General features: G+C 35.1%; 1 protein-coding gene across 1 annotated transcript in view; it reads left to right on the top strand.

Moving 5' to 3' along the window:
- The window catches only part of heph (polypyrimidine tract-binding protein 1 heph), a 209,848-nt gene that overhangs the window by 14,664 nt on the left and 174,937 nt on the right, over positions 1–20,247 (top strand). The window contains exon 2 of the mRNA XM_090407996.1: positions 11,708–11,732. Within this exon, the coding sequence (XP_090264122.1) occupies positions 11,708–11,732 (25 nt within the window). The remainder of the gene's footprint in view (positions 1–11,707; positions 11,733–20,247) is intronic.

The raw sequence follows: 20,247 nt of genomic DNA, 5'->3' as shown, positions 1-20,247 counted from the left end.
GTTGGTTTGAATCCCAATATATGCATTAATGTTTGTGATTATCTTTAGGTGGGATATGGATTTCATCTCCCAGCATGAGAGCACTGTCTTGCTTATTGTGTATAATAAATTTAGTTTAATCCTTCATCCAAATGTAAGAAAAAAAAAATTTCGCCTGAAGTATCTTTAGGACTGAGGCAACTTGTGGTAAAGGTGGACCAAACTCTCATCACTACTTGTGTTAGTATCTCCCATAATGCAAAGCACATCTCCTTCACCGCAAGTTGCCTCAGTCCTGAAGATACTTCAGACGCAAACTTTGTTTGCTTATACTTGGATAAAGGATTAAAACTAAATTTCTTATAGTCTAACCAAGTGGGAAAAAACTTCCAACAACTTTCTCTAAATCCAGATTGGATTATAATTTGCTACTTCTTGGATCTTCCTTTATGCAATGAGACTATTTTGTCCTCTTTCCACTCCACTGGCACCTTCCCAGTACTAAGGCTTAAATTAACCAGCTTGGTCAGAGAAGCTGATAATTCCCTTGCACGTTCTCATAATACATAGGCCAGTATACTATCTAATCCCATGGTGGAGTTTGTATTGAGATTGTGCAATATTTTAACTGCCATTTCTTCACCTCTATTCTTCTATCCATCAGTATCACATCTGGCACTGCAATGTCACCAGGAAAACAAGATTTTGTCACTCTCAAGTGACTCCTGTTATCAGTGAATCACCACACAAAATCCAACCCTTATTCTCATGCTTTTGCTTTTTCATACTCTGCTTTCTCTCCTTTTCTTTTGCTTCTGTCATCACCCATCTCACATTTTCATCAGTGGAGAACTCGATGTAAATGTCTTCCTATTCCACATTTTGTTCTATTAAAAATAAATCTTTTTTTTTTGTTTACATGAACATATAAATTCAAATAAAACAGACATTTACAATGAAATATACTTCATTTATTATTTGATAAGGGGGTACTTGGTAATAATGAAAATTTAAAAAGGGGTACGGTGGATATCTGAAGTTGAGAAACACTACATTAAGGGAAGGGCCACTACCCAGACCAGTTTTGACCTAAAGTCCTAAAGATACTTCAAGTGCAAATTGTGTTTGCTTACACTTGGATAAAGGATTAAACTAAATTTATTATAGTCTAACCAAGTGTAAAAAAACTTCCAACATCTTTCTCTAAATCCAGAGTAATTTAATAAGGTGAGACACCATTTGGCAACTCGTATAGGTAAATATGACTTCTCCATTGCTTCCACCTTAGTATCACCGCCTCTGGGTCTGGCTCCCACTGACGAGACCTCAATAAAGGTCGAAACCGGTCTGAGTAGTGGCCCTTCCTTTAATGCATAGCATTATACATGTCCCCAAGGAGTGATGAGAGCTCGATCCACCTTTACCATGAGTTGACTCAGCCCTGAAGATACTTCAGACGCAAACTTTGTTTGCTTACACTTGGATAAAGGATTAAACTAAATTTATTATAATCCACTCAGCATCTCAGGAGTGGTGGTTCAAGTATTGGAGAAAGATAGAATTCAGAACTGGGTGGATAGGAATATAATACTCTATAAGGGACAACATAGTTTAGTGAAGGGTAGGTCTTGCCTTAGTAATTTGCTTACTTTTTATAATCAAGTGACAATGGAGTTGGATAAAGGAAATGACTACTCAGTGATATTGCTAGACTCTGCAAAGCATTTGACAGAATTCCGCATAGAGGGATGGATAAGAATCTTGTGATTTGGAGGGTGGCTGATGGACAGATATCGAAGATTGATATCTGGAGGAATTGAGTCCAGGAGAAGGCAAATGATCAGTGGTGTATCACAGGACTCAATACTTAGTCCTTTGTTTAATTTGTGTATCAATGATATAGAAAATGATTTGACAGGAAATATTCAGTTATTTGATGATGATGTAAACTGGGAACAGTAATGAAGGTGATGCAGAGATCATGCAGGAAGACTTAAATAGACTAGCAGTATGGACAAGGTAAATGACTGTCAGTTTAATATGACCAAGTGTATGGTGTGTACTATATTGATGGAGGCTTCATAAGCTGTGTACCATATTGAACTAGTAAATGAGTATTTAGGCTTCGGTGCTGGTTTACACTCAAAATACAATTTAATGGAATAACTATAGCACAAAGAGAAATAAACAGCAGGTTTTTCAGGATTCTCTGCACTGCTTTCAAACCTCATTGAAAGCTGGCTTCTCTGCTCTCCTAAAGATCCACATTCTCACCTGTCTGTTCCATGTGCTTACAAGATTCCTTGTTTTTTGCAATTTATATTATGGTCAGACTGGGAGATTTACTAACATCGACCTAGAACTAAAAAAAAACACATCTGTCACCACAACTATGCTCAATCAGGTCCAGCAGACCTCTTGGATACCTTGCACATTATGAGATGGAAGAAAACCATTCAACAAATACAAACTTGAAAGACTTTAGATGTAGTAGCAGACTTAAAAAAAAAAAAAAACAGCCTAATCTTAGTAAATATGGTTGTATTAAACTGCCGAAAATTTGGGAAACTTTAATTCTTAGGTCTCCTGCCCACCATCTGTTAGCCAACAGCACTCAGAGGGTGTCCCCCATAGGACTTTAGTCTTAATTTATTCCAATCTCATTTCTTCCAATATTGTTTTCTTCAGTGTTTTTGTGTATGTTAACATTGTATTCCTGAAGATAAAATATTGAAACGATTAAACCTGCTGTTTAATTATTTCTCTTTGTGTTGTAGTAGTTATATTATGATTGCTGGAACTGAATGCAGGGAATGGGGGTTGAAATTTAGAGGGCATATTGCAAAGGAAACCAAAACAGCACCTTACATGATTGTTGATTACGTGCAGCAGATTACATGATTGTTGAAGAACATGCTAACATAGAGAAGTTATTGTTCCCTTATATAAGATTTAATGAGGTCACATCTGGACTACTGCACACAGATCTGGACTCTCAGATTCTGTGGGGATGTAGAAGTGAAGAGGTGATCCAGAGGTGAGTGACAAAGATTGTGAAATACTCCCTATGAGAATAGATTGACTGTCTGGGCTTTAAAAAATTAGTTCAGATCAGTTGTATGTGATCTTGATGCCTAGGATAGGCATCAAGATCATACACAACTAGTGTCTTAAACATTGATTTACATATTGTTCTCTGGGATGAAAACAATCTTGTCATGTTAAATGCCACCAAAATAGTCTTGCCTCTTCTCTTACAAACAGTATATATATAAGTTATTAAACCCCTTTTAATAACTTTATTAATATATGTTATATATATATTAATGGGCATATATATTATACATATATAGAAGTATAATATATTATATATATAAACATATATTAAAAAGGGTTTAATATATGTTATTAAACCCCTTATTTTATAGGATTGACACAATTTTTTTTTTTTTTCTCCCAGTGCATGGTAAGAGTGTGGTTAGCAAGGGCAGTGCCGGCACTAGGCTGGACATTGCCTGCCTACAAAGCTGAAATGGGCGCTCCCAAACAAATGGCAATTTATTTATTTTTCTTTTTGTCATAATCATGTGGAAAGAATTTATAAGAATTTTTTGTAAATTTGCAGCAATTATATTGGCTTACCTAATTATTATTACTTAATTCGTTTATAAAAATTTAAAGAATGAAACTTCATACTAACACTTCGAAATGGCACCGCCTACACCGCAGGCCCGCTTCCACTGGCCCTGAGCAAGGGTGTTAGGATTATAAACGAATTTTGGGTTCCTAACCAAAAGACCTGTTTATTTTGGGGTTCTTCAGTGATTGAGCTTGAGAGGTATGATAGTGTGAATAATACATCCCCCACAATGAATTTTCTGGCTCCATATAGATACCTGTTTAATAATTTATGCTATCACTCTTGACATTTCCATATTTGACATGATATAAACATTGAGGCCTGCTAAACTCTGCCATCCTTTGGCCTACCTGCCACTGTCTATAATTAGGTTGATTGCTTTATCTTTGGTCATTTGCTACATGTTAATGGCTCTCTCTCTTTGAGCTTCACCGTCAGTGCAGGAGTACCTCAGGACTACCCTGTAACCTACCTTCTTTCTCATGTATATAAACAATCTACTCTCAATCACCACTAATCATCTCTGCAGTTTTACAGACAAGAGTGCAAGTCATTCTAGCCATTCAACAAACAATGCAGTGTGCAGATATTCTAGGCATCAAGATCATATACAACTAGTACCTGAAACATTGATCTATATACTGTTTTCCCTTTAGTGGGATGAAGACAATCTTGTCATGTTTAATGCCACCAAAACAAATTTGCCTCTTCTTACAAAATAGATCCCAGCTCATTCCCTTATCCTCAGTAATATACAAATCACCAGACAAGATCACATTTCTGCTTGGAGTAACATTTACCTCCAGAATCTCTTGACACAAATTCATCATTACATCAAGTTCCTCAGCATTAAAAAAAATTAGACATGCTCTTTCATCTAATATACTATTTTACTACTAATGGAATTTTACACACATTACTAGTGGAACATCTAAAACTTCTAAAAATTCTATCTAGAGGAGAGCAATTCAGCTCATAGATGAACCCTCTCAAAGTGACCCGAGAAAATTTGTCAGCTGTCTTTTCACATACAGTCACCATTTCAAAGATTTCTTATCAGCTTCAGTGATGTGCTAAGCAATCTGCAATTTAGAGGTCATTATAGCAGCATTCATTATATCCCTAGACTGCTTAAAAGACTAAAATGAAAATGCTTACTATAGTAATCTTTTTTTCAAGTAGTTCTTGAATAGTTGTCATTATTTGGTACATGCAATTATGATTTCTCTGTTGGAAGTTTATGTTTTAATCTTGCATCTCAGAAAAAAAATCTGTAGAACTTGTTCTTTCACGATATGCCACAAGTGTTAGGGTTTAGGATCACAATTGCCGGTCTGGTTGGCTGAGTGGTCAGTGTAACTGTTCTGCAGCCAAAAGGCTGTGGGTTGAAATCCTGCTGTGGGCATGGATGTTTGTGATTGTCTGTGGAAATATTAGTGGTAGTGGTGGTCAGTAGATGCCATTGGTGTAGTTGGTGAAGTGTGGCAGAGACAGTAGAGTAGGTGCCCTCCCTCAATCAGTCTTTGGACTCCCTGGAGGTGTCACATAATAATAAATTCTTGCAAATTGCAGCTTGCATAATTCTTTCTACTTTACTAAATCTCTCCAACATGGAAAGATTTAGTAAAGATTAAGAACTCTGCAAAGAGGCAAATTCCTCTCTCCCCCACTAACTTTTCTGGAGGACTTGGCTTCCTCTTTTTCCTTTTTTCTTTTTCTGCAACTTTTTTGTGCTCCTAGCTCTATCACGTCTTCATTCAAGAGAGCTTCCATTAACTGATCTTCATTTTTGACCTCCAATTCCAGCAGTGCTATCTTGTCATTAATCACTTGTAAGGTTTCTCTTTCTCAAATCCTGTGAATCTCTGAACATATTTTTCATCAGTTTCTTCCGAGATGCTTTTCATACACTTCGCTCTCACCCAACTCCATGCTTCATCTGCATTCTTTGTATACAGTGCAAGATATTCCAAGTCTTTGCATCATTACTAACTGATCCTCATCCTCAGTAGCAGCAGTGACCCAAGCAAAAGCATATTAAATAATATTCCTTGAAGATGACAATGACACCCTGGTCCATGTGTTATTGGAGTAAGTTGTTGTAAGTCATGGATTGACTATATTTTCAAGCTACCTGCTTTAGGTCTTTTAACAAGTAGGACAATGGTCTCACATTGATAATCATCTGCTATCTGATGACATTTACAACATCCATGCTTAAGTTAGTACACAACCACAAGTTTAAGAGCAGGAACTGTTGAATCAGCTAACCAGCACATGATCAAGTCAGCCTTTTTTTTATTTGTCTCTATGCATGTTCAGTAGTAATATGCAAGTTTTTCATGTAGTGCTATCATAATATCCTGTACACCCCAATTAAAAATGTATGGTGGCCAATCTGAATTTAAATTTTTAGGTCCTAAAAATTGAAATTTGCTAATACTTGCAGATTTTGCAAAGAAAAGACTGTCATGGCAAATTGTGCTAATAACATAATATAAGCCAGGACTGCCCACAGGCCGGATGCGGCTCGCCTGTAGGTTTTGATTTTCACAAGCGAAAAAAATAAAACAGTCTGAATCAAATGCGTATTATGGTAATCTTGATGTTGGTAATTTTATTTGATGTTTTTACACCAATCGTGTGCTCGCGGGGAACGTGAGCGCACAATTGGTGTTGTCTGTTTGTTCAGCTATCAAGGTTGTGTCGCTGCTGTTCACCAAATTACTAGATATGCATTGTGATGCACCCCTCGCATAAATTTTTTTATTTTTTTTAAATGCAGCCCTTGGATTCCCTAAGGTTGGACAGCCCTGATATAAGCCATTAAAATGACAGATTTGAGGGATTCAAAATTTTGGCTCATAGTCTGCAGTCTTATCAATAATGAAGAGGAATGCAAGATTTGTGATTAGGTGTTCAGTGGTTATCATGCCAAAGAAACTATATAAAAAGTGAGAATGGCGTCTGCCTATGGTATGAAATTCAGTTTTGTACCAACAAAATTATCTTGCTGTCTACATAGTGCAGTGTTTCTCAAACTTCAGATATCCACGTACCCCTTCTTAAATTTTCATTATTACCAAGTACCCCTAATTAATTAATTAAAAAATCATTAATTAAAACAAATTAATAACTTTTAAAATATTAATTAAAACAAATTAATAACTTTTAAAATATTAATTAAAATTAAATATCTATTTTATTTGAATTTATGTGTTCACGTAAACAAAAAATATGATTTATTTTTAAATTTTGATTCTCTAGAGATGTCAGAAGACACACTCTTATCAATTTCATTTGATCCAGATGCAATATCAAAGTTTTCTTGTTGTTTACAGCTACTTGTATTTGCTATATTGCTCTCTTTTGGGGATTTTATAAATCCAATCATTAACCAATGATCCATACGTAAGAATTTGAAAGCTAAAAAAAATACTGTATTTACTCGAATATAACTAACTTTATTCCCAAAATTAAAGCTAAAAAATCGTGTTGCAAGATACGTGCAGGAATTTTCGGAAACTAAAGTTTTCAGAAAAAAACTGAAAATGGTGCGACTTACCAAGAAGCTCTTACTCGCTATCACTACTTTTGGCATCAAGAACAGCTTCTTTGTGTGCATCGTCAAAGTCATCTTCCCAAATAGCATCATCTTCTTTCCCATTATTTCAAGCAAAAATTACCAGTAATTTACGAGACTTGAGATACGTAGAGCAGCGAAGAACTGCATATGATTGGTGCTGTATTAAGAAAAGATCGTGCTGTTGAATTAGCATTTCAAAAGTTGAGTTGAAATGCTAATTCCCTTCAACCGAATTCCATAATATCTGAAACACATTCATTATATATTTCTTAGTTTTAACACGTTAACGACGGGGGTGGTGTCAAGCAAAACCATATGTTCCGCTGGCAACATATGGTTTTGCTTGGTCTATACAGCAGTTTCTGTTGGAGAGGGGATATGATTCATTAGTTAGCGCCGTTTTATCCTGGTTGTCTCTAATTGCACTGTTTGTTGAAAAATATGACTCTTTTAATTATGCATAACTGAAAATTGCCACGTACCCCTAATGACCTTTCGCGTACTCCTGGGGGGTACGCGTACCACACTTTGAGAAACACTGACATAGCATAGTGAAATGTGGCTGCCATACAAGATTCTGACGGATGAATATTTTGAAATAAATCCGAATCCACAAATAGAAAGAACTACTTAGGAGGGGAAGAAGTCAGTTTTAGGTTGAAATGATCTTCGGTCTTTTTCTTACTCAATTTATATATATATATATATATATATATATATATATATATATATATATATATATATATATCCATCCATCCATCAACAAAACACACACAAAAGGCAGAAGATCCTATAGCAGACAGATGGCATGTGAGGACAGGATTAGGAATAGAGTAATCTGATATTCTTCTTGAGCTTTGAAGATTCCTTTGGAAATGCTTCATGAGAGAGACTTCCACAGAATTGAGGTTGGAAGGAGTGAAAGATGACTGAGTACCAGGTTCTGTGAGTATGTAGTGCGACGACTGTAAAAGGATGTTGAGAAGCTGTTGCATGAGTTCCTATAGATCTGGCAGAAATAGGAGGCATAATGGATGCTAGTTCTGCTGAACAATGAACATGGAAATCTGATTTTACATATGTAATATATTCGAAAAACTAATGTTTCTAGACATTAAAGAGTTATCATGTTACTTGCTATTGCTCTACTCTTTTCTTAGTATTATTTTATCATGCTGGAATGTCCGTCTCCAACCAGAAGGCTGGATTCAAATCCTGCTTAGGGTACGAATATTTTGCGAATGTCTTCAGTGTCGGGAGTAAATGTCATTGCCTGTCGAGACAACCTTCATGCTTATTGAAGGCCTCGGTGGCTCAAAAGTTTCGTATTAAATCTAAAATCCTCTTTGTATTTAGAACAGGGTTTTAGATTTAATCCTTAACTCACTGTAATACTAATCTTAACATTACTAGTGTCCAAATTCTAGGGATGAACACTTTTCGAAGATTACAACTGCAAATTCAGATGAATCGACTTTTGGAAATTTGTATAACTGATTTTAAATAGAAAGCGAGTACACATTCAAATCTTCGAATTGCATGCAAAGGAGTTACGTGGTAGCACTCAGCAAGATAAAAGGCAAAAGGCTGTTCTAAGCAAATCATGTTTGAAGGAAGTTCTTTTTGTGAAGAAATAAAGTTGCAAACTTAGATGTCTTGTAATGTCTCAAAGACATCATCTAGATGATTTCACGCAGGGAACAATTGGCTGCAGAATTACTGATATTGCTAGACAGTTTGGAATCTCACGTAGCATTGTATCCAGGCTCTCGGCAGTGTTTCAAACACCAATGGAATGAGTTCCAGTTTGCTAAGAGGTTGTCCTCGCTCTGCCACAGAGCATGAAGACAGATTTTTGGTTATAACAACAAAACATAATCAACTCGCCATAGCAGGTCAGCTTGCAAGTTGGCTCCATTTAAGCAGAGGTATGCAGATATTGCGACAAACTGGTGAGACATCTGTGACTAGTAGGCTTATATCCCCCAAGGTCTGTATCCTTTATCCACAACTCATCATAGAATATGTTTTCAGTAGTTGTATCCATAAAATTTGGACAAGACACAAATGGGCTAATGTACTCTACAGATGAGTTGTTTTAATATTTTCTCCGATTCTAGATGACACTTAGCTGTTGGGAAAGTGGAACCGCTTACCCTTGTGAGAATGTCCTTGAAAGGGATAGATATAGCAGTTCTGGGGTCAGAGTATGGGGAAGCATTATGCTTAATGAATGCATCAAGCTACAAGTGCTGGAAAAAAGCAATGTGACTGGTGAATGATATTGCAGCAAAGTTCTTCAGTGTCATGGCTAAGAATTCATTTTTATGGATTACAGTGCCACACTTCATACCCAAACAGTGGAGATACTTCTGGAGACTGAGGATATTAATTGAATAGAGTACCAGCATACTAGATCTCAACTCCAAAGAACATGTTTGGGATGCAATAGGGAGAAACATTGCTGCTCGAAATTCATCTCCAGAAAACAAACAAGGCCTTATACTTGCTCAGGAAGAAGAATGGGCCAGTTTGTCTCAAGAACCCCTAAATCACTTGGTGCTAAGCATGGTATGATGCAAGATCTGCATTGCAGTTGGGGTGCACATTCCATGCTGAAATGTCTCCACATAGTTTTCTGTAAGCACTGCATGTTTATTCCTTAACTATGTCCTTAGTAAATTTGTGACATTTACCAAAAATGTACTGCAGTTTAATTTGTACGAAATTCATAACACAGTTTTGTGTAATATAATTTATTAGTATGTCTACAATAAATTATATAAATTTAAGCCAAATGTGGGCAAAATAAATTTTGGCTATAGTCATAAATTTTTTTTTATAAACAGGTAAACATGTAGTTTGTCATTAGCTTTTGCACACACCATTATAGGCTGATGTCCTTTTGTGGGTGGGATTCAATGATAATACACATTAATTATTATTATTGTTTTTGTTTTCTCAGTTTTTGCATCATACATCATTGGTCCTGTTATCTGTCATATTCAATCATAGGAAGTGACTGAAAATTCAATTCAATTAATGTACTTCTAAAATTCAATTAGTGCACCTATATACATCTTAAAAAATTTAAAATTTTTCTATCTATACATTTTTTATAGCTAACTATTTTAAAAAATCGCTCGCCAGGATGTGAAATAATTTAGTTACCAATTTAAAACATTTTACAAAGTTATTGTTTAATGACATATAGTACTATGTTCCAAATTTATCACCAAAATTTGTCTGCTAATTACATTAGCATTTAGCTGTATGGCCATGTATCACTGATAAAATGTTTTTCATGTCACATTGATTAAAAAATTCACTAATATATAAGTAATTAATATATTAGCTTTAACATTGATGAAGTTAGTGTAAAAATTAGTTGCAGTATTAACAGACACTCCTGAATTGACCAGGACTAGGAATGAACACCGACTGATATATTAGGCTACCATAGTATTCTTCCGAGGCTTTACACTTAACTAGGGATATATTTGCCTCCTGAGCCAGAACTGAATTTTACAAGCCCTGTACAGTTTTCTTAGTTCTTGACTGAGATTTGGTTTATTGTTAGACCCTGATAAAATCGTTATTTATATTTCTGACCAACCTCTCACTCTAGAAGAGTCCTGATTTTGCCATTACTGCTATTTTTCTTTTTTTCCTCCTCCAGTAGATGGTCTTCTCCAACATTGGGGATGAATATGACACTGGTTATGTGAATAAGAGGGTAGCTGCTGGACAGATCAGAAAGTGATTACAGAGAGACAGAATCCAGGTGACTAGGTTCTGTGTTAGGACCACTACTGCTTGAATTTTACATAAATGATATGGGAAATAATCTGAAAGGAAATATTCAGTTGTTTGCTGATGATGCAAAATTAGGTAGAGTAATAGTTAGATAAGACAATATGGAGAGCCTGTAGGATGACTTAAATAGGCTGTCAGTATGGGCAAAAGATAATGGGTGTCAGTTTAATGTAGAGAAATGTAAAGTTATGTGCATTTTGGGATAAATAGATTACAAGCTGTGTATCACATTGATGGCACTGTACTCCAGGAAATGGATGAAGCTAGGGATTTAGGAGTGGTGTTACAGTGTTGAAATTTTGAGGGCATATTGCTAAGGTAGCTCATAAGATTACTTGGCTATTGAAGAACACACAAGTAAAGATAAGGAACTTATTCCTCTTTATAAGGCTTGCACATCTGGATTACTGTGCTCAGGTCTATTCACCTTGGTTTCTTGTGAATGAGGGTGGTGGAGAGGATCCAGAAGTGAGTGGTGTGTGGAATTCTTCCTATGAAGATGTTTAAGTTACTTAATTGTTTTATAGGATTGATGGAGGGGAAATGTAATGGAAATGGGGGGGGGGAGATAAACTTCGATTTTTGTATAGAAAAATTTGATCTACTAATCAAAACCTAATTTAAAAAAAAAATGCAACTTGATTATTTTCTTTATGATTTCAATCATTTTATTTTTTTATTTGCAGAGATATTCCTACTTGTGGAATCAAGGTATGTAGTCTTATAAATATATTCTTTTTTTCATCAAAAATACTCATTTTAACTTATTTTTATTAAATTTATTAAAGTAAATTGAGAGTTCTTATAAAGCTACACTTCTATTATGAAAATTTTCACAAATTTTAATTATCATTAGAAGAAAAATTTTCTCTAATTGGTTAAATATTTGAAAAAATTAATCAGAATCAGTTGTATTATTTATACCTTTATCGCTTAACATTTTTTATTATGAATGCCAGACTTCTATATAGGCAAGCTCATCAAATTGTGATTTAACCTCATTCAATGTGCCTGCATTCACCATACTCAGACAGTGCATTCCACTTCCATCTCTTCCCTCCCATTCTATGAGAAATTTTTTCCACATTAACCCAGTAACAACCCCTTAACCAACCTTGTATCTTAATGTCTTCATATTCCAAAGCCTAGTTACTGCCTTAGTCTTCTAGATCCTTTCTGATGATATCCTCATCACCACAAAAATCAGGTGACCCAATTTGTGCACCATAATCCATATGGTGCCTGATCACATGCACGACCCCCTCTGATATCTTATTTGGTGGTAAATTCTGAAGGGATCTTACTTACTGGTTACACCTCGTATTCTCATAAATGTCATATCTGTTGTCTCCAGTTGAAAGTTTATTTTTTAATAATAATAAAGTTAATAATAACTATAATACATTTAGTTTAATCCCATATTGTTTCTTAGCTGAATAAGAAACTCAAAGAGTTTCATGCTGAATATAGAAACTATATAAAGTTTCTATATAATGAGTTTCTTATTTGGCTAAGAAACAATATGGGATGCAATATCCTTTACTTAAATAAGTTCATGTCGCTGAATTGAAGCCTTTGGCTCTTCATATAATTAGTAATTAGTTTAATCCTTTATCCAAGTGTGAGCAAACAAAGTTTGTGCCTGAAAGTATCTTCAGGACTGGGGTAAGGTAGTGCAACTCGTTGCAAAGGTGGAGCAAGCTTACAGCACTCCTATCTCAGTATCTCCCATAATGCAAAACACATCTCCTTGTGGATATGTATAATGTTATGCATTAAGGGAAGGGCCACTACCCAGACTATTTTCGACCTTTATTTACTTTACAAACTTTCAGGCACAAACTTTGTTTGCTCACACTTGGATAAAGGATTAAACTAAATTTATTATAGTCTAACCAAGTGAAAAATAAACTTTCAAAATCTTTCTCTAAATCTAAAGTAATTTAATAAAAAAAAAAAAAAAAAAGAAAAAGGTGGCACACCTTTTGGCAACTCCTATAGGTAGAGATGACCTTGCTATTGCTTCTGCTTGGTATCTCCACATCTGGGCCTGGCTCTCACTGAAGAGACCTCAATAAAGGTCGAAACTAGTCTGGGTAGCGACCCTTCCCTTAATGCATAACATTATACACATTTGCAAGGAGATGTGTTTTGCATTATGGAAGATACTGAGATAGGAGTGATGTTATCTTGCTCCACCTTTGCAATGAATTTCCCAGTGTTGTACTACCTTATCCCAGTCCTGAAAATACTTTCAGGCACAAACTTTGTTTATTCACACTTGGATAAAGGATTAAACTAAATTTATTGTTGTCTCCAGTCTTTGATCAAGTGCTTCATTTCTATCCTAACTCTGAGACCCATAAGTTAAAATTAGTTTGAATACTGCAAATGTGAGGATATCTCAGTGAAGATATCATAATTGATATCTTCACTGAGGTACAGTTTCTTGTGCACCATTGCCTGGATCTTTCATCTCATATGGCTGTATAGTCCAAATCAAGCCTTGGCCTCCTGGATTTTTTGCCTCCTACCCCCTGTCTGTCCAACACTTTTTCAATTTGGATATTGTAATATGTTGCTATCTTGGCTATCTTGACGGTATCAATTTATCTTGTTCTAGGTTTTGCTTTTGGTCTTATACAATTAATTTTACTATTTATTGCCTTAAGAATACTACAGTTTTCCATACAAAAAAAAACATGCCTGCCTGCTGCAACTTTCAATTAGACTATCCTGGGTATTATTGGTTCTTTATAAATTCTCATCTCCTCTACCTTCATCAAAGTTTCTTCACTAAGTGTGGAGAAATATACTTTGCATCTCATAGTTACCTACTAAATTTCAGAACGTTTCACTTGGTGACATTGAACTTGACATTTCCAATTACTTGTGCACTCATACAATCTCTGCAATTCCTCCTGTCAGGCCAAAACTTCCTGCTTGATTCCATCATTCTCCCCTATTTTGCATCATTTGCAAAAAAAAAAAAAAAAAAAAAAAAAACTTATTAATATCATTAATCATCATCAAATCCTCCAATGGGGTTCAGATAGCCTAATCAATTTCAATGCTAATAAAACCCAGTACTGCCTTATTTCTCATTAAAAAAAAAAAAAACATTTTCTTCCAATATTTTTGACAACACCCAAATTTCCAGACAATTTGAGATTTCTCTTGGAATTACCTTGACATCAAGCCTCTCCTTGCATAAACACATCACAACCATTGCAGCCTCAGCTTCTAAAAAATTAGGATTTCTTTTGCACTCAAGACATTACTTCACCCCTGAACAACAGTTGTTAACCTGATACAAATCACAAATCTGCCCAGCCATTGAATACTGCTCTCACATATGGGGTGGGGGCCCCCAAAAGCTCCCTCAAAATGCTTGACTCAATACAGAGGAAAGCAATCAGAGTTATTAATGACCCATCTCTTACAAACTCGCTCCCCTCACTCTCACATAGACGTTTGGTCTCTGCAATTTGTATATTCTATAAATATTTCCATGGAAAATGTTCATCCAAAATAGCATCAATAATACTTCCACTTAGTACTAAGCTCGTTGGATAAACATGCAGCTGCTGCTCAACATCCCTTCACAGTGCACCTTGAAACCCACAGAACAAGCTGCTTCTCCTCCTTCATCTATGCAACTGCTGTATTATGGAACAGTGTTCCCCAAGGAATACAATATACAGTCATTCAAATCAAATGTGAACAAGTACTTTCTTTCCTAATCTGCTACCCATACATTTACCTATAGTACATTAGTAATATAGGTTGGTCAACCAACCTCTCGTGTATGGGCTCAACATAAATCAAATTCCCGATATGTATCCTCAGAGGGTGTACTGGATAATTATGATAGTACTACATGAAAAAGCTTCATCATTATTATTATTACAGTTTTCCTCCAGAATAATCTGTCAAGATTCCAATATTATCAGACCTCTTTTAATGCACTTTTTATTGTATCAATCTGTCTACAGCTTAGTCTTTGGGTCTTTTTCCTGCAAACCTGGCAAAGAAACACTTATTTTCCTAATCTTTCCTTTTCCATTCTGTTTAAGTGACCATATCACCTTAGATTAATTCTATTAATTTATTTCTGAATGCTAACATTGGCAAGTTTTCTAATAGGATACTGCTATTGATGCCATCTGTTTACTCCACTTATCTTTCTCCGAACTCTCATATCAGATATCTTCAGTCTTTGACCAAATGTTTTATTTCTAACCCAACTCTCAGATCCATAAGTTAAAATTGGTTTGAATACTGTCTTGTATATAGCTAATTTAGTGTTTTGACTAATTTTTCTTATTCCATATAAGTTTATTCAGCTGATTTCCTGCCATATCAGCTTTACTAATTCTGTTGTCTATTTCCATATTTAATTTACCATCTTCAATAAATATTGTGCCTAAATAGCTGAAATGTTTTACTTTTCTATAGGTTCACCATTCAGGATACAGTTGATGTTTTCAATGTTTCTACTTATTGTCTTTTTATTGCTGATTTTCATAGCAAATTTATTACCGTAATTATTCAATTTAGTCAGGTAATCTTGCACTGGATTTCTTCAGAAAGATCTGCATGAAGTAAACAGCCGAGATTAATATCTCCTTTAATATCAATCTTAATACCACTTTCCATCATAATATGATCCATAATGTGCACCCTTGTCATACATCGATTTTACATCAAACCATTTTCCTGCAATTATAACAGCTTAAATAGAGAATATGTATTGCATGATATACTATCCTATTTACACCATATAACCAGTGGTGAGTTATAAGGGGCTTGCCTAAGCCCTTTGTTAAATTTTTCTCAAATTTGAGAGTCCCTTGTTATTGTTTACTTTTTTATTTTTTCAAAAAAACAAACAAACATAATTTTTTGAAATATATTAAGCAACAAACTCATACGGTAACCTAACAAAGTGATTTTATTAAATAAAATATTATATTTACTGTTACCACCAGTTTACAAATAAGAATTCACTTTTGGTAATCACATATAAATAAATAGGACTATAAAATAATGCCCCTTGGTTGGTACCGTTGAACATCACATGAAGTATAAAAACAGAAGAGAAATATAACATATTTCAATATTATTGTGTTTAGATAACATTTATTTATCATTTATAGATTGTTTGCATAAAAACTTCTATCGCAAAGAAAACAAATTTATTTTGCTTATAAAAAAAAATGCAGACTATTGCATATGTGCTATTATAAAAGATTTTATTCTTATTAAATTTTGATAGTTAAAAAATGTTTTTCTTATGTAAGATAAATTAACACAGATGATTGTGTGCAATTTCATGTTTAGATCATCAAATATTTATTTAAAAATGATAGCCTTTAGAGGTTGATTGCCCCCTCATACTTTTTGATTGAGTACATAAGCTGTATTAATAAAAGTTTTTGTGTGAAATAAGCTTTTTTTTTGATAGACGATGCGAGCCCTTTGTTAAAATTTCCATCGCTCACCACTGCATATAACTGTAGCTTTTTGAAGAGCTTTCCCCTTTCATATTCCTTTTACAGATCAACAAAACGTAAATACAAATCATGAAGGGGATACAAATCCTTTGATGTTTATCTACCAGTATTATATTATATTATAATAATAATAAAATAAGAATAAAAGCTTTTGGCTTTTATTCTATGTAAATACAAATCCTTGTTATATTCCTAAAATTTTTCAATTGTCTGTCTTGCAGTGAAAATCTGACTCTGACAACCTCTGTTTGACTTGAATCCAGCTTGTTCTTCACCAAGCTCCCCTTCCACAATTTTTCTTAGCTATTTCTCCAGTATACTTGCATAAATCTTACTAGGAGCACTCAGGCAAATATCTCTATAATTCTCACATTCTGTCACAATCTCACATTCCCTCATAGATGGGTACTATGAGGGCTCTGCTCCAATCATCTGGCATTTGACACTGACCACACCTTCTGAATTATGCAATGCAGCTACTGCAAACTTTTTATACTTACATATTTGAGTATTTCTGGCCAAATTTCATCTACCCCAGCTGCCTTTCACACAGTTCAGCTTTTTAGGAACTTTTTCTACCTGAAAACGTGATTTGTGTTATTATATAGCATGTTATCTTCTAAGTCAGAACAGTTTCTAACAGAGCATCAGTTGCATGCACTTGCCATCTTTCATTCTGAGCCTGAACCTAATCAGAAAAGTGTAGAGATTTTTCAGTGCTTTCTTTATGGATAATTTTGTTTATAATTTTATAAGAATTTGAACCATTACCAAGATGCCATATAAAGATTCGTCATTAGTGCTGAAAAACATCAATTATTAGGCCATCTCAAAGCCCATTCACCCAATGCAGTCATCTGATTGATGTTTATCTACCAGTATTATATTATAATAATAATAAATCTGGTGGATATAATATGGCCATCTGGTGGGAGTACTGAAATCTGATTGCATTTTTGATACAACAGCAAGATAAACACATGCCTTGGAAAATGGGGAAACATTCCAAAAACAGAAGCATTGACCAAAATGTTCTACTCCCGATTTGTCCCAATTAACCAGAAACTGTGATTACCACTATCATTCCTGATTCCTTTATAGTACGTTTTCATAGCTAAGCTTTTTTTACACAGCTTTTAAATTTTATGAGTGCCTTGAAATTCTGTTTTCCATTCTTGCAGACAATCACTTGCTGTTTTCCAGATTTTATAGTTAGGGTTGATTAATTCTTGTTTTCAACTTCTGATTTCTTTTCTCAAGTAATATATGAATTTGAGGATACAGCTCACTTCAGCTGCTGAACTCTTTCAGTGAATACAGAGGATTTGAAATTGGGAGTGACCATTACTTAGTACTAAGCAGGGTAAAAATGGATATCATATTGAAAAGAAAAATATGTACAGAAAGTTTTAAAGAGAATTAAAGTTGAGAAACCGGGCTGCTTAAGGGTCAAAGCTGTATAACTGAGAGTAGACCTCCACGTAGCATTTAAAGGAATGCGGAGAACCGACCAGGGCTTCTGACCTAATGTCCAATCCTCACCTTCTCGTGGTGCACCCTGTTGGGTATCTACTTGGATACTGAACTGACGAGGATGAGCTGGCAATTTGGGATTTAGCCGACCATATTTATTCTTATTGGTTAAACCAAAATATAGAATGATGGTACAACATGATAAAATTTCATGCCGGCTGGGGCGTCGCTCGGTTAAACGAAGCCCCCCCCCCCCCCCCCTGTTTTCTCCAGGGAACCAGGGCGAACAGCGAAAAGTTAGCTACTGGAACAAATCTGAAAGCACACCCCAACTCAACATCACCAGAATTAAAGATCGGTACTATCAACATAAGAAGCCTGAATGGCAAAGAAATGGAGCTAGCTGAGGAATTAGATAAGTACCAGATCGACATAATAGGGGTGATTGAAACAAAAAAAGACAAAAACTGGTGAGATCTTTCTGAGCAATAAATACAAAATGTTATATTCAGGAAATAACAATAAAGGAAAAGAAGGAGCAGCCATAGTATTCAACACAAAATACGAGACTAATCTTCTTGAATGGCAGACAGTCTCAAGTAGAGTGATGTGGGCTAATATCAGAATGGGAAATTGGACAATGAGACTTATTTGTGCCTATGGTCCCACAGAAGGTTATACTAAGATAGAAGTGGAGGAATTTTTTGATGCTTTAGAAAAGCAACTGACACAATAAAAAAGGAAAAGTTGGTCCTTGTTGGGGATCTAAATAGCAGAGTAGGAAATGATTGTGAGACATACAAAAATATTTTGAGAAAATTTGGAGAAAAGAGCAAAGCTAATAATAATGGCAAATACCTGTTGGATTTCTGCTCAGGACATGGACTGGTTATTACTAACACCATGTTCCAACATAAAAATGTGCACAAATTCACATGGAGAGAAGAAGCAAGGAATAAGAAAAGTCTCATTGACTATGTTATTGTTGATAGTGATGTTTACTGCCTAGTGCAGGACACCAGAGTGTACAGAGTATTTGAAATTGGAAGTAATCACTATTTAGTCTTGAGCAGGATAAAATTGAATTTCATATTGAAAAGAATAATATCTAAAAAAGTTTTAAAGCGAATAAAAGTTAAGTAGCTCTCAGATGTGAACTGTAGACTAAAATACAGAAAGATTATTGAAGAAAAAATGAAAGAGTTTGAGAACAGGAACCAAACCTTGGAGAGGCATGTGGTGAGGTTGTCTGCAAGGATAGAAAAATCAGAACTCCATGGTGGACACAGGAAGTTAGAGGCAGTGAAGGAAAAGAAGAAAGCATATCAAAAGTTCTTCGTAAATAAGTCAGCTTGTGCTCTTAGAGAATATAGAGACAAATATAAGAAAGCAAAACATTGTGTAAAACTAGCTAAACAAAAGTTATGGGAGGATTTTGGCAAGAACATAGAAAATAAATATCAAGAAGTTGGCAAGATATTATGGAGGTTGTTAAAGAAATGGAGGAAAGAGTGCTGTAAAAGGAATTAGAGATGATAAGGTGACACGAAAACAGGAGAAAAAGATATCCTTGAAGTATGGAGTAATTATTTTGAAAAATTGCTAAGTGAAACAAGCAGTGATGACAGCACAGTGTAAAAAACACTGACCAGGCATGCAGTCAGGAATACATATCCATACTTGAAGTAGAAAAAGCCATCAAAAGCCTGAAATGTGGAAAGGCAGCAGGAGTAGATGATATTCGACCAGAAATGCTTAAGTATTGGAAGTATAAAAGTTTTAGAGTGGCTGCACTGCATAGTTCAGAAGGACGAGTTCCAGATGATTGGAGTAGAGTTCTAATAGTACCCATATATAAAAAGGGAAGTAAAACTGAATGTGAGAATTACGGAGGTATTTCCCTACTGAGTATTCCTGGCAAGATCTATGCAAGTATACTTGAGAAACGGTCGAAAAGCTTGGTGAAGAACAAGCTGGATTGAGACCAAATAGAGGCTGCCAGGATCAGATCTTCACTTTACGACAAATAGTGGAGAAAGCATGGGAATATAATAAAGATCTGTATTTAAATTTTGTCGATCTGGAAAAGGCATATGACAAGGTGCCAAGAGAGAAGCTATTCAATACACTACAGTTATATGGTGTCAATGGGGCATTATATCAAGCAGTACTTGGTCTTTATTTGAGTTGTAAGTCAGCAGTTAGAATTGAAGGAAGTACAGGAAGATGGTTTAATG

Source organism: Typopeltis vanoorti, chromosome 18 (genome assembly GCF_054136105.1).
Source record: "Typopeltis vanoorti isolate ZY-2024b chromosome 18, IOZ_Tvanoo_1.0, whole genome shotgun sequence".
Classification (NCBI taxonomy): Eukaryota; Metazoa; Arthropoda; class Arachnida; order Uropygi; family Thelyphonidae; genus Typopeltis; species Typopeltis vanoorti.
This window is presented reverse-complemented; position numbering and strand designations above follow the sequence as displayed.